Raw genomic sequence first — 15056 nt, 5'->3', positions numbered from 1 at the left:
AAAGCAGACACTCACTCTACATTTAAGGCACACCAAAGCAGAGACATCACATTGCCAACAAAGGCCCCTATAGTTAAAGCTATGGTTTTCCCAGTAGTGATGTATGGAAGCGAGAGCTGGACCATAAAGAAGGCTGATCGCCGAAGAATGTATGCTTTTGAATTATGGAGCTGGAGGAGACTCTTGAGAGTCCCATGGACTGCAAGAAGATCAAACCTATCCATTCTGAAGGAAATCAGCCCTGAGTGCTCACTGGAAGGACAGATCCTGAAGCTGAGGCTCCAAGACTTTGGCCACCTCATGAGAAGAGAAGAGTCCCTGGAAAAGACCCTGATGTTGGGAAAGATGGAGGGCACAAGGAGAAGGGGATGGCAGAGGACGAGATGGTTGGACAGTGTTCTCGAAGCTACCAGCATGAGTTTGACCAAACTGCGGGAGGCAGTGGAAGACAGGAGGGCCTGGCGTGCTCTGGTCCAGGGGGTCACGAAGAGGCGGACACCACTGAACGACTAAACAACAACAAAAGACACGCTTCTCCCCAGAGAATCCTAGGAAGTGCAGTTTGTTGGGGATGCTGGGAGTTGTAGTTCTGGGGGGAGGAATCCCCCAGAGAATCCTGGGAACTGTGGCTTGTTAAGGATATTGGGAGTAAGGACCCCCCCCCCCACACACCCAACTAGAACTTCCAATACCCTTAACAAACCATGGTTCCCAGGATTCTTGGCCAGGCCGGGCAAAGCCCTGCGCTTTCAGCTGTACGGTCGGACGAACTGCCAGCGCGCGCAGTTCGGCTCTGCCCTTATTAATCCAAATCCGCTGCTATTTGATCCGCGGGCGCGCACTATATCACCGGGGCTGCCTTTATTTATAGCTCCCTTGCTCATGCCGATTGGGATCCAACAGGCGGCTTGGGGACCGGTTGCTCCGGCCACTTGGAGCCCCGGGGGTCCCTCCCTCCTTCCTTCCTTCCTTCCCTCCCTCCCCTCCATCTCCCCTCCATCCATCCATCTATCCTTCCTCCCTCTCTCCTCCTCCTCCTCCTCCCTCTCTTCCCTCCTCCAGAGCGCTAATCATCTTGTTATTTCGCGATCACGACTCAGCGCGCGGCTCCTTCGCTCGCCTCCTCCTCGCTCCAACTCCGCCTGTTGGACGCGCTCTTTAGCTCCTGAGCCTCTCCAGACGGGGTGCCTGCCGGCTGCTTCTCCCCCCTGCGCAACAGGGCTGCAGGAGAGAGGGACCCAGAATGGCCAGGATTCCTGCCCCCCTTCCTCCTCTTTTTTTAATTATAAAAAATTAAACCCCCTCTGAAAACCAAGATCGCCTGTCTGGCTTTGGGAGACGCGAAGAAGTGAGATTTCATTTGTGGGGGGCATTCATTTTTGGCTCCCGACCAGCTCAGGCAGAGGAGCGGATGAAGTTCCTTGGGCTGCCTGCTCCGGAGGGAGGCTGCCTCTTCGTGGCTGGGACCACCCGGGACCCCCTCGCGGGACACCGAGGATCCGAGGACGGGGGTCTCTCCCTATCGCCTCCTCCATCACTCCTGCCCTGGGCCGCCATCCTCCTCCTCCTCTTCTTCCAACACCGCCCAAGCTGGATTCTGATGGAATTAAAAAGATGTTCGTGTCCAGCCTCCTGGATTTCCAGAAGACCAGATACGCCAGGTAAACGTCTCCTCGGGAGTAAGCCCTGCTAGGTGCAAGGCGCTGGCTCCCCTGTAAGGGAGAAATGCGGTCTTAGCTTTGACTTCTCGGTGAGGTCTCTCTTTCTTGCAATCCCAAGAATCTTTGCTCAGAAGTAAGTCACCCTCTCCTCAATTTCTTACGTATTATTATTAATAAAAAACATTTATATACCGCTATTTATTTATTTTTAAACCCCAAAACAACCACATCAAACAATACATAAACCCAGCAGGACTTCCTGGTGGATGCTCTTAGGATGGCTGTCTTAGAGAGCATTAGAGGAACGTCGGGTTATATTGATGGAGTTGTTTTCTTCATAACAGCCTTGCAAGGTAGGCTAGCGTATGTCCTTGATGACACAGGTGAGCTGAGAGAAGGGCTTGGCTAAAGCTACCTGGTAGGCAGACTAGATGATGCTAAGTCAGGAGTGAAACTAGGCTTCATTTCAACCGGGTCAAAGACCCAGTTTGACTGTAACTTATGCTTTATCCTTGGCCTTTTGCCTCCCTAGATAAACTTTGACATTACCTTCTGCCATTTTTTAAGGCAATCATCTTTCACCATTACTGGGCTTTATTTCAACCGGGTCAAAGACCCAGTTTGACACTCCCTCCACCCGTATTCGCATACACACACACACAGGCTGGGAGCCTCAGTGGTGCCCCTCCGGAGGCTTCACCGGGGCAAAAAAAACCCTATCTAGCCTCCCCCCCCCCAGCTCTGGCTCTGCCTAAGTGTGTGTGTGTTTGGGGGTTGCAGAGCTTCTGCAACTTTTAATAGTTCTGTAATGGGGAGTGTTGCTAGGCACGGCATCCAACATCTCCTTAAAAGCTGCCAGCAAAGGAGAGCTGATCGCCTCCCAAGGCAAGGCCCTTCCACCATCAAACAGTAATAATAAGAATAAGAATAATATTTTACTTATTTATACCCCACCCATCTGGCTGGGTTTCCCCAGCCATTCTGGGCGGCTCCCAACAGAATATTAATATTAATACAGTGATACCTTGGGTTAAGAACTTAATTCGTTCTGGAGGTCCATTGTTAACCTGAAACTGTTCTTAACCTGAGGTACCACTTTAGCTAATGGGGCCTCCCGCGCGATTTTTGTTCTCATCCTGAAGCAAAGTTCTTAACCTGAGGTACTATTTCTGGGTTAGCGGAGTCTGTAACCTGAAGTGTCTGTAACCCGAGGTACCACTGTAATAATAATAATAATAATAATAATAATAATAATAATAATAATAATAATAAAGTGATAAAACATCAAACATTAAAAACTTCCCTAAACAGGGCTTCCCTAAACAGTACTTGCCATTCGCAAGCGTCCCCCGGTGTTTAGCTAAAATCTGCTTCCCATCGATTTCTGCCTCTCGGCTCTAGGCCTGTCCTCTGGAGCTACAGAGAAAAAGCCTGCTTCATCCTCCGTGTACATCTGTAGAGGTGAGTCAGATGTGGCATATTGAAAGTTTATATTTAAAAAATTTGCCTGGCATGGAGAAAGCAGATAGAGAAAAGTACCCCCCCCCATATAACACTGGAACTTGTAGGTATTCATTGAAGCCAAAACTTGGAAGGACAGATAAAAAGAAAGCCCTTTTTCATGCAGCACAGTGTTAAACTTTGGAACTCCTTGCTGCAGGAAGCAGTGATGAACTAGGATGGATTTAAAAGAGAGTTATACATGGAGGAGGGTAAAGCTATCAATGACTGCTAGCTATGGCTATGCCCTGGAAGCAGCAATGTTTTCAAATACCAGCTGGTGGAAACCACAGGCGGGGAGAGGGCTGTTGCTCTCAGCTCCTGCTTGTGGGTTTCTCACTGGGCCATCTGATTGGCCAGAGGTTCACAGAATCGTAGAGTTGGAAGGGATCCAGTGAGTCATCTAGCCCACCCCCCGCTGTGCAGGAATCTGAACTAAAGCATCCAAGACAGGTCACCATCCAACCTCTCCTTAAAAACCTCCAGTGATGCTGCAGTAGATGGGCCATTGGCCAGATCCTGCAGGTGCTGTTTGCATGTTCCTTGGGGAAAACACTTGGGCTCATAGTTGCCATCATTCACGTGACTGGTGAGGCTGAATGCAATAATAATAATAATAGTAATAGTAATAGTAATAGTAATAATAATAATAATAATAATAATAATAATAATAATAATAACAACTTCCCTAAACAGGGCTGCCTTCAGTTGTCTTTTAAAAGTAAAATAGTTGTTTACTGCCTTTACATCTGCTGGGAGGGCATTCCACAGGGCGAGCACCACTACCGAGAAGGCCCTCTGCCTGGTTCCCTGTAACCTCACTTCTCGCAGGGAGGGAACCGCCAGAAGGCCCTTGGCACTGGACCTCAGTGTCCGGGCTGAACGATGGGGGTGGAGACACTCCTTCAGGTATACTGGACTGAGGCCATTTAGGGCTTTAAAGGTCAGCACCAACACTTTGAATTGTGCTCGGAAACATACTGGGAGCCAATGAAGATCTTTCAGGACCGGGGTTATATGGTCTTGGCGGCCGATCCCAGTCACCAGTCTGGCTGCCACATTCTGGATTAGTTGTAGTTTCTGAGTCACCTTCAAAGGTAGCCCCACATACAGCGCACTGCAGTAGTCCAAGCAGGAGATACCTAGAGCATGCACCACTCTGGCGAGACAGTCCGCTGGCAGGGAGGGTCTCATCCTGCATACCAGATGGAGCTGGCAGACAGCTGCCCTGGACACAGAACTGAGCTGCGCCTCCATGGACAGCTTTGAGTCAAAATTGACTCCCAGGCTGTGCACCTGGTCCTTCAGGGGCACAGTGGGGCATGTCTGCCAGATTCTTCTGCTGGGGATTTGGGTGTGCAGATCTGACACAATCTCTGTGGCTAGCAGAGATGGCTCATGTGGCTTAGAAACTGTGGACAGAAGCTGGGAGAGTGGCCACAAGCCCCACTCGGCAAACTGCCCTCTCCACCCCTGAAGAGAAGAGATGCCCTGCTGATCCCACCCTGCCTTGGGAAACAGAAGGGCCCTTTGGGCTGATCCAGCAGGTTTTGGTCTCACATAGGAGAAAAGAGAATTTCGGTTAAGTAAGTGTAGCTTTGATGGAGCAGGAAGTTGTTGCACTTCCTGGGCTCCTGCAGCACAGTTGAACAGAAAGTGATTTGAGGCACCCTAGACAGACCCACGCAGATTTCTGACTCAGTTTTCAAACAATGACATACCCACCCTCCCTTGCAAGTTTATGGCTGAAATGAAGGAACCTGCAGGGCAGGGCTTCACCAGGTGTGAGTTTACCTGTACAGGTGAAAGGACTATGAGCTCTGTTTGGTCCTGGTATTCATTGCAACAAATTCCTGGGCTCAGAATTACATAATTTTAAGTTTGGCACTCCAGTTGCTGGATGTCAAGACTTCTGGTGAAAAACAAACTAGATCCCAGAAGCCCAGATCCCAGAAATATTGCACACGCCCCAGAAAAGATCCAGGATGCTTCATAGCCACTTGTTCAGCTCAGTCCCCAAATCTCCCTCTTCTGAGCACAGGTTGCTTCCAGGGAGAACCTCATGGCGCTAAATTGCATTTTCTCTAAGGTGCTTTGCAGCTGGCGAACTGTGATTCAATAGCCAGAAATGTGATTGATTATCCAGGCTCCCTGTGGGGTGGGGTGTCTTCCACACACCCCTTGGAAGTTGTTTCATCATACGACTTGCAGCAAGTAACTTTGCATGAACTTATAGAATCATTAAGAGTTCATGCGATATTTGAAAGATTATTGTAAGCAATTAAAATCGTTAGCAGGGTTGTCTGAAGACTTGTAATGAGAAATTTTCTATCTTTCTATATTTATTTAAATTCCGAGCCATTCTGAAATGAGTGTAATTAGAATTGGAAAACGTATAACTTGCAATGATATAAAGGTTAATTTCAAAAGCCATGAGGCGGGAGGGAAGGAAGTTGGTAGGTTCTAAAGAGTCAGGGCGGTAAAGTGAAGAATGATGATGTGAATGTATAATATTAAATGGAAAACAAATAAAGTGTGTGTGTGTGTGTGTGTGTGTGTGAGAGAGAGAGAGAGAGAGAGAGAGAGAGAGAGAGAGAGAGAGAGAGAATGAGTTGGAAGGGACCCCAAGGGCCATCTAGTCCAACCCTCTGCAATGAAGGAATTATTTTTTTAAAAAAATATCTTTATGAGGCAACTGCAAGCTAACCACCCTGCCCTAGTCCTCAGCCGCTGGTCATCCTAGTCCCTGCTCCAGAGCTGAGGCAAGGTGGCCCCCATCCTCCATCTTTGCCATGGTCAGCAGTGCCCATTTGCCTGCTCTTCCTGGTCAGTTGCCCAGTTTTGTTGGAGTCCCATTGTTGAGCAACAGTGTTCAGAGCTCGGTGGAGGGTGAGGCCAAACAAGCAGAAGATGACAGTCTCTGAGACAGGCTTGGCAGAGTCCGTATCCGAAGTCACGTCCGTTCTGAGGGTCAGGCAAACAGCAATCTACGTAGTCAGACGGTCAGGGAATCCGATGATCATGAAGCCAAGGGGCCAAATGGAGAACAGGAAACAGCAAGGTGGGACCAGGAACCACAGACGTTTCCAGCATCTGACTGCTGCTGAGAGCTCTGTTTCAGAAGACTGAAGCCAGTTGGTTCCTATTTCCTCTCTGTCATTGAAGGCTGGTGAGCTGCCGGTGGAGTCACTCTGTCTTTCCCTCTTCAGGCCAGTTTGACTTTTGTTCCATGACAACTTTGCTCCCAGCAGGAGTGGGAAACCGTCACTGCTCCTTTTCCAGCCTCTTGCAGTCAGAGCTGCCAGTTCGGGAGCATCCCAGACTCTGAGACTTCAGGGCCCAAACCTGAGACCTAGGGGCAGACCCTGATCTCACAGGGATGCGTCCTGGAGACGGAAGTTAATTGGGAGCAGGGCAGGGCAGGTACCCCCACCCTGAGCGCCTAAGCTATAATTTGCAGCCAGATCCTGCTGGACTGGAGTTTGCAATCTGCATGCACAGTCTTCTTCATTATTTGATGGTGATGGAAGGCACTCTTGCCCACCCGGAGATTCAAGCAGTCCCTGTAAGGGGTCAGGCAAACTTGGAGACTTCGGGTCAGGCCCAAAGGTTTGGCAACCATCCTTGCCGCTCCTCTGTTGCTTGAAGAGGGCAGCTGAACAGGTGCTGAAATATGAACCTTGGCAGCTGCCCTGGTTTCTGGGTAATCCCCTTTCAGGAATGGAAGAAATATTTAGCTGGTTCCTCCCAGCTTTGAAGTGCAGTTTCCGAGATGCAAGTAGTCACATTCCCATTTTACGCTGCACTTCCCGGCCTGGAAAAGACTCTGTATTCAAGTGATTACTGGGGGAGGAAACACATGTATGTATTATGGGGGAGCCAGTGAAGTAGTTTGCAATCAGAGATTCTCTCTCTCTCTCTCTCTCTCTCTCTCTCTCTCTCTCTCTCTCTCTCACACACACACACACACACACACACACACACACACACACAGAGCCAGTGTGGTGTAGTGGTTAAGAGCAGTGGACTCGGAATCTGGTGATCCAGGTTCGCTTCCCCGCTCCTCCACATGCAGCTGTTGGGTGACTTTGGGTGAGTCACACTTTGAAGTCTCTCAGCCCCACTCACCTCACAGAGTGTTTGTTGTCGGGGAGGAAGGGAAAGGAGATTGTTAGCCGCTTTGAGACTCCTTAGGGTAGTGATGCAGGTGGCGCTGTGGTCTAAACCACTGATTCTCTTGGGCTTGCTGATCAGAAGGTCGGCGGTTTGAATCCCTGCAATGGGGTGAGCTCCCGTTGCTCAGTCCCTGCTCCTGCCAACCTAGCAGTTCGAAAGCACTTCAAAGTGCAAGTAGATAAATAGGTACCACTCTGGCGGGAAGGTAAACTGCGTTTCCGTGCACTGCTCTGGTTCACCAGAAGCGGCTTAGTCATGCTGGCCACATGATCCGGAAAAACTGTCTGCGGACAAATGCCGGCTCCCTTGGCCAGTAAAGCGAGATAAGCACCACAACCCCAGAGTTGTCCGCAACTGGACCTAACAGTCAGGGGTATATTTACCTTTACCTTTAGGGTAGTGATAAAGCGGGATATCAAATCCAAACTCTTCTTCTCCTCTTCTTCTTCAGTTGTCTTGCCTGGCAATGGACTGGATGGGAGCCAACAAACTGTAGCTCAGTCCTGATAAGACTGAGACACTGTAGTGGGCGGTTCCCTAAATCAGATGGACGGGAGGTTGCCTGCTCTTGAGGGGGGTCTTCTTTGGTGATCCCTCGTAGTCAAGTAAGATTGTCTTCCATAAACATAGTTTTAACAATGAGTCCGTAAGTGACTGTGGAGGCCAGTTCTGGATCCACACATCCTTCCACAGTGGGAATATCAGTTTCCAGGCAGGAGTTGATCACGGTGTGGATTTGCCAAGCGTGCCTTCCTCTTAGCACATTTTTCCCTTGTGTCCTGAGTTCGAGTGTCTTCAAAGCCCATAATACCTTTGGTAAAGGAGTGGGTACGTAGCTTGGGGGTATCTCTATGCTGCCGCCTGAGGCACAGGTGGCCTCAGAGGCGCACAGTGCCTTCCATCAGCTTGGGCTGATGGCCCAGCTGCACCCCTCTCTGGACAGAGATAAATAGTTTTACTTCTGTTGTCTATGTCCTGGTAACCTCTAGGTTAGATTACTGCAACACATGTGGGGCTGCTTCTGAAGACGGTTCAGCTGGTGCAGAATTCGGCAGCCAGGTTGCTCACTGAGGCAAGATGGTTTGAGCATATTACATCCATCCTGGCCCAACCGCACTGGCTGCCAATCAGTTTCCGGGCCCAGTTCAAAGCCTTAAATGGCTCAGGACCACAACACCTCAAGGGCTGTCTCTCCCCGTATGCTGACTCTGTGATCACCATCTGAGGCCCTTCTTCGTGTGTGTCCTCCGCAGGAGGTCTGGAGAGTGTCAACACGAGAACAGGGCCTTTTCTGCAGTGACTCCCCATTTGTGGAACACTCTCTCCAGGGAGGTTCTTCAACCAGGCCTTGGGCTGGTTAACATTCTATTCAATATTAAACTATATATAGATACAATATATTAGCAGCAGTTCAGGATATACCTCAGCAAGCAGTTGCTGGAGAGTGCAGGACGTGAGACAGTGCTCTTGAACTCGAGTCCTGCTTGTTCATTTCCCACTAGGGCATCTGTTTGGCCATAAGAGGATGCTGCACTAGATGGGCTGTTGGCTTGATCCAGCAGGCTCTTTTTATTATTTGTTTTCACTTCTTGAGTCTGTTCCCCTTCATCTACCTCCTTCTCAAAATCCACTGTCCAGAACTGGACCCATAAGAGCTGACTAGGGCAGTATAAAATGGAAATGTGACTACTTGCAACTTGGAAACTACAGCTCTGCTTTCCAGGGAGAGGGAGCAGGAAATGCGTCTGTCTGTCCCTGGGAAATGGGGGCAGTTGGGGAACAAGTAAAAGCGCCTGTTTGTCCAGATCATGTAACTTGGTGGCCTCTGACGAAGCTTATCTCCCGATTAAGGCAGAGGGAGCTTTGGGGTTAAACGGGGTCAGGTTATTCTTGGCTGGCATTGGTATGAGTGACCTGAAAACTTGACCCGACCAGGTTTCCTGTGAGCCTCTGGACTCAATTCTCTGGACTCGTTCTGTGCCTACCGTGAAGGTGCAGCCAAGTGGATTATAACCAGGTCACCAGGCGAATGCCGCTAGAGTGAGAAAGCTGAAGTGGTGCCAGGCTGCGTACGGGCCTCCCAGGACTAAAATGATGGGGCCACGGTGTGTTATTGGAGCACCACACCTCCGGGTAGCAGCAGTCAAGCTTAGGGGGGTGTAGGGCTTCCTCACCGATCTTCCGTACACACCTCTCGCTTTTGCAGCAAAAGGCAAGAGGGCCTGCCAAAATTTGCAATATTCTCATAGGTGATAATAAAGAATGAGTGTCAAATGTAACTGTCTCTGTTTTGACATTCAGTTTGGCTGTGTGTGACTTTCAAACAAATTGCAGAACAAAATACTGTAGAGATCTTACTATATAATAATAATGTAAGGATGTCATCACACTGCAATTCACATTGCTGCCAACAGGTGCTGCTGCAAACCACAGCAAGAACAGCAGCAGTGCAGGGCGATGAGATGGAGATGGGGCAGAAGGCAGGCAGGGCAGGGGGCCCAGAAGAGCAGGCGAGCAGGTGGGTGACCCAAGCAGGCAGGCAGGCAGGCAAGTGAACAAGCAAGTGGGCAGCCTAGGTGAGCAGTCTAGGGGGAGGGCAGCCCAGGTGAGCTGTGGAGAAACAGCCAGGACAGGCCAGGACAGCTCATCAGCAAATATCCTGCCATACTGCTGCTCCATCCCTTCTCCTCACCCTCTGCAGCTGAGGCCGAAACAGTTGCATTGATGAGACACAGGTGATATGCGGAGGGGAGCAGGGGGCATGATTTGGGTGACCTGTAAGGTGGGGTCCAATGGGAGGCAGGGATGGGCCAGGAAATTTTGCTGCTTGAGGGAAAACAGTTAATGGTGCCCCCGCCACTTCTGCCACACTTCCCTCACCACCGATGGAGGCGACTGGAGGCAGCCCAGAGGAGCACTGAAGGCAGTGAGGGGGACAGAGGCCAGAGAGGAGGAGGAGGAGGGCAACAAGCAAAGAAGGCCACCCCTTTCAGCTGTCCCCAGCCTGCCACCTGAGGCAACTGTCTCACTATGTCTCATGGGCAGGGCCGGATATAGGTTTGATGAGGCCTTAAGCTACTGAAGGTAATGAGGCCCTTTATATATCCAGCTGTCCTTTCTCAACAACAAATTGTCGCTGTTTTTTGTGTTGAATATATGGTAATTTATGGACCTAATAGGTATCTAATGCCATTTGCACATGTTGCCGTGCAACCAGTCCATGCAGAATGTAGGCACACTATATACTGTTGCTGTTGTTGTTATTTAGTCATTTAGTCGTGTCCGCCTCTTCATGACCCCCTAGACCAGAGCACGCCAGGCACTCCTGTCTTGCACTGCCTCCCGCAGTTTGGTCAAACTCATGCTGGTAGCTTCGAGAACACTGTCCAACCATCTCGTCCTCTGTCGTCCCCTTCTCCTTGTGCCCTATATATAGAAAGGAGTAAACCAGTGATATTTGAGGGAGCAGGCTAGCAGGTGGGGCCCCTTACTTACATCACAGGAGCCTACACTGTTGCTGTACGTAGGTTTTATTTTATTTGTATTTTTATCTTATATTTTGGAAATGTCCATCCAGTTTTACCCCCCTTTAATTTTTTTTGGGGCCCCCAAAAGAGTGGGGCCCTAAGCTATAGCTTGCTTAGCTTATATGTAAACAAGGCGCTGCTCATGGGTTGACTGGCCCCAATAGGAGGGGGTTGACTAGGGGGTGAAAGTGGTAAGGGGGGGGGGTGGTGAGCAAAGCCAGCAAGAATGCAGCCCCCCCCCAACATGCACTTAAGAGGCCAACAGTCTCAGCTCAGCTGCCTTGAAGCTCCCACGTTTGTAACCGTGACGTTTGCCACATTCCTCTCTGACGGGGGATTATGGATTTACCTCCTGGACCGTGGTCCCGAATTCAGCTGTGACGTAAATGGCAGGCAGTGTCAGTTATGAAGCGATCAGGTTCCCGTCCGGGTATTATCTTACTGCCTCTCACCAGCCGTTTTTCCGCTTGTTTCCTCCTCCTGGTCTTTGCCACCTTGGAGGTATGGGTTACATTTGTTTTGCGTGACCCGCGGATGCCCAGCCGAGTGTGAATTACACTTCTTTGCCACTTTAACACTTGTTGAGTGTAAGTGGGTCACGGGAGGGTGGACTCGTCGGCGCAGCTCTGATCCCATCTCCCATGCAGCAGAACTGGGGTTTATTATTATTATCATTTGATCAACTTTCTCCTTGCTTTCAGCATTTTGGAACGACACACCGACTTCGAACTTTAAGCTGACTCCTATTAACCAATTAAGCAGGATTGCTTCCTCTACCTCTTCTTTTTTAAATTCTAGCCAGTGGCTGTGCTTTCTGCAAGGTCCCTTAAAGTGTGGGTGTTTGGTCATTTGGATAACTTCTCTGCCCTCAAGGAGACATTTGGGGTTTGTGTTGTAGTCTGTTACTTTGGCCTCGAGGTGGCTTCTAAACGGGTGTTTCACTGGAGAGCAAAGGCGTGTTCTGGGGAAGAGGGGTGCGTGAACTGTGACATGACAGGAGCTTATAAAGTTAGACAACTTCACTAGCATCTTTTGGTATTGTGAACTACACCAAACTTACCTTTTGTTGGTATCTTTATGAAGATAAAGAAAACAAAAGACTGAATTAAGCATTTGAAACATCTATTGAAATCAGACAGTATAAGTTCATCTTAGACTGGGTAGTTCGCAAGTTTCTGTGGTTTTGCACAAGACATTGTATTTTTCTCAGAAGATTGTTAAAGAATGTATAATTATTTTGGCAATTATTGTGTGTGTATTAGTCGCCAATGTGTTGCATGAGTCGTACTACTATAAAATTAGACATGGCATGGAGAAAGGTTTTTGCCCCTCTCTTATAACACCAGAACTCGTGGATATCCAATGAAGTTGAATGTTGGATGGCTTGAAAAGAGGATTGGACAAATTTATGGAGGAGGAAAGAGCTATTGAGGGCTGCTAGCCAGAATGGCTCTGCTCGGCTTCCACAGTCGGAGGCAGCGATTTTTCTGAATCCCAGTTGCTGAAAACCTCAGGAGGGGAGAGTTGCTCTTGTGCTCAAATCCTGCTTGCTAGTTTCCCACTGGGGCATTTGGTCAGCCACAGTGAGAACAGGATGCTGGACAAGATGGGCGAATGCCCTGATCCAGTTCTTCTTGCATTCTTATCCTTCCTAACTTGCGTAAGCAAGTTCCTTTTCTTAGCAGAGTTTCACATTCCCCTTTAAAAAGCACAACGGGTAGCTGGTCGCAGGCTTGTTTAAGCCTTTCAATATTAGTGACCTGGTAAGTTCCCTTATAGGGATGCGGGTGGCGCTGTGGGTTAAACCACAGAGCCTAGGACTTGCTGATCAGAAGGTCAGCAGTTCGAATCCCTGTGACTGGGTGAGCTCCCGTTGCTTGGTCCCTGCTCCTGCCAACCTAGCAGTTCGAAAGCACGTCAAAGTGCAAGTAGATAAATAGGTACCGCTCAGGCGGGAAGGTAAACGGTGTTTCCGTGCACTGCTCTGGTTTGCCAGAAGTGGCTTAGTCATGCTGGCCACATGACCCGGAAGCTGTCTGCGGACAAACGCCAGCTCCCTCGGCCTATAGAGCGAGATGAGCGCGCAACCCCAGAGTCGGTCACGACTGGACCTAATGGTCAGGGGTCCCTTTACCTTTAAGTTCCCTTATATCCCTCTTAAAAGAATAAACACGCCACACTCTTGTGTAAAGTATATAAAAGTAGTTTACTCACATCATCAGTTCACAGTTGGATCCCTGAAGGCAGACTTAGTTACAAAGATATATACATGTGAGTCTACCCCATATGGGAGGTTAATTGGAGTGACTGCAGACTGGCAGTCACTGCAGTTCACAAGAATGAAAGGAAGATGGAGAAGAAGCGAGGAGGGCTGCGTGTCTTGTGCTTTTGTTACCTGGACAGGTAAGGCCACGCCCACCTCTCGTCACATGCAAGAGGAAGGATGCCCCAGTCCAGGAGGAAACAGGAAGTTTTTGACTGGCTGGACCAAACATCCCCTTGCATGTCCACTCTAGGAAAACGAGGAATGTTGTATTTGTCTTCTACATATGTATCACAGCCCACAAGCCCAGCCCCTCCTGGGGAGTAGGGGTAAAACGTAGCCATACCACCTGCCTCTTCTACCTGAGCTCCCCTTTTCAGGAATCGCCAAGGCCTTGCAGGATACCTGGCCATATGTACTGGCAACCACAGTCCGGGGAAGATGAATGAACCTTCCTGCAGTTGTCTGTCCTGCGAGCGAACCTCCCTTTAGCAGAGGTGCCTGTGCTGTTTTTTTATTTTAAAGATTGTGTGTTTCTTCCGGAGGGGCGAGGGAGGCGGGGAGCCCCATGCAAGCCAGAATCTGTGCAGAGCTGCCCTTTCAACACCTGGCGCTCCATATGGGTGCGTAGGAGATGCATTTGGTTGTTCAAAAACAGGGGACAGGACATGCGTGCTTGAGCACATGCGTAGGTGTTTTGGCAGAGACGGGATTATTTCCACCCATCTCTCTTCCTCCTCGCTGCTGGAAATCCTTTCTGTTTTGTCGATTGATGGGATGCGTTCAACCTGGAAAAGAGGAGGCAGAGAGGTGATATGAGAGCCCTCTTCGGATAGCTGAAGGGCTCCTACATGGAAGATGGAGCAGACTTGTTTTCTCCTGATCTGGAGGGTAGGACTCGAACCCAGGGCTTCACATGGCAAGAAAGGGGATTTCTACTAAATGTTAGGAAGAACGTTTTGATGTAAGAGCTGCCTGACATTGCAACAGACCTCCTCGGGAGGCGGCGAACTCTCCTTCCTTGGAGGTTTTTAAGCAGAGGTTGGGTGGCCACTTGTCGTGAATGCTTTAGCTGTGATTCCTGCATTGTAGGGGGTTGGACTAGATGACCCTTGGTGTCCCTTCCAACTCAACAATTATAATATTTATTTATTTATTTATTTATTTATTTATTTATTTATACTCCACCCTTCCCGGTTCAGAAAATTATATGATTCTATTATTTCTCCACTGCTTTGATTTATGTTGGTTAATATGAAACCACCTGTATTTGGGAATTCTCCCCTCCCCTTTTTGGATCTGCAGTTTCTTTTTTTACTGTTTTACAAAACAAAAAAAGTTAAAATATAAAATAGAGGCTGTGCCACATTCTACTGGCGAAGCCCTCCATGCTGCCACGAATGGGGCAGATCTTTCCCACGCTCATTTCCAGCCCTCTGAGGTGGGTGTGGCATTCATTTTCTGCTGGTTTAGAATGTAATTCACTACCCAGAAGTGGCCTGTTTATAAGCGCAAGAGGGAAGGGAGACAGAAAATCCTATTTTCAAAGCTTGTAGCGAGAGCATTATCAGATTACAGATCGAAAGGATAAAGAGACCCAGAGTCCAGCCGAGGGGAATTAGCAAAAGGCCGACTGCTGGCTGCAAGCAGATGAACAAAAGTACGAGGAGGTCTTTGCTGAAATCAAGGTTTCATTACCTGGAGTGCAACACTTAGTGGAGTTTCTTAGCCAGTTGTGCAAATCTAACTGGCAGCTTCAGATTTTAAGCAAGCAAGTGCTATTGTGACTATTATAATTAACAGCTGCAGTAATTAGCGCTTACAAAGCATGCCAGATTTTCGGAGCACCGTTAAAAGTCTCTGCCTGCGTGCTTGATATCTAAAAGACATGATACAAAAGGAAAAAGGATTGTGGAGGGATGAGGAAAA

General features: G+C 49.0%; 1 protein-coding gene across 1 annotated transcript in view; it reads left to right on the top strand.

Annotated features, from left to right (window-relative positions):
• Positions 1-805: 805 nt before the first annotated feature.
• The window catches only part of MMD2 (monocyte to macrophage differentiation associated 2), a 36735-nt gene continuing 22484 nt past the window's right edge, over positions 806-15056 (top strand). The window contains exon 1 of the mRNA XM_053365489.1: positions 806-1661. Coding sequence (XP_053221464.1) covers positions 1615-1661 — 47 coding nt within the window. The 5' untranslated portion in view covers positions 806-1614. The remainder of the gene's footprint in view (positions 1662-15056) is intronic.

The sequence above is a fragment of the Podarcis raffonei genome, chromosome 14 (genome assembly GCF_027172205.1).
Source record: "Podarcis raffonei isolate rPodRaf1 chromosome 14, rPodRaf1.pri, whole genome shotgun sequence".
Classification (NCBI taxonomy): Eukaryota; Metazoa; Chordata; class Lepidosauria; order Squamata; family Lacertidae; genus Podarcis; species Podarcis raffonei.
The sequence above is the reverse complement of the archived record's forward strand: the minus strand, read 5'-3'. Positions and strand labels throughout refer to the sequence as shown.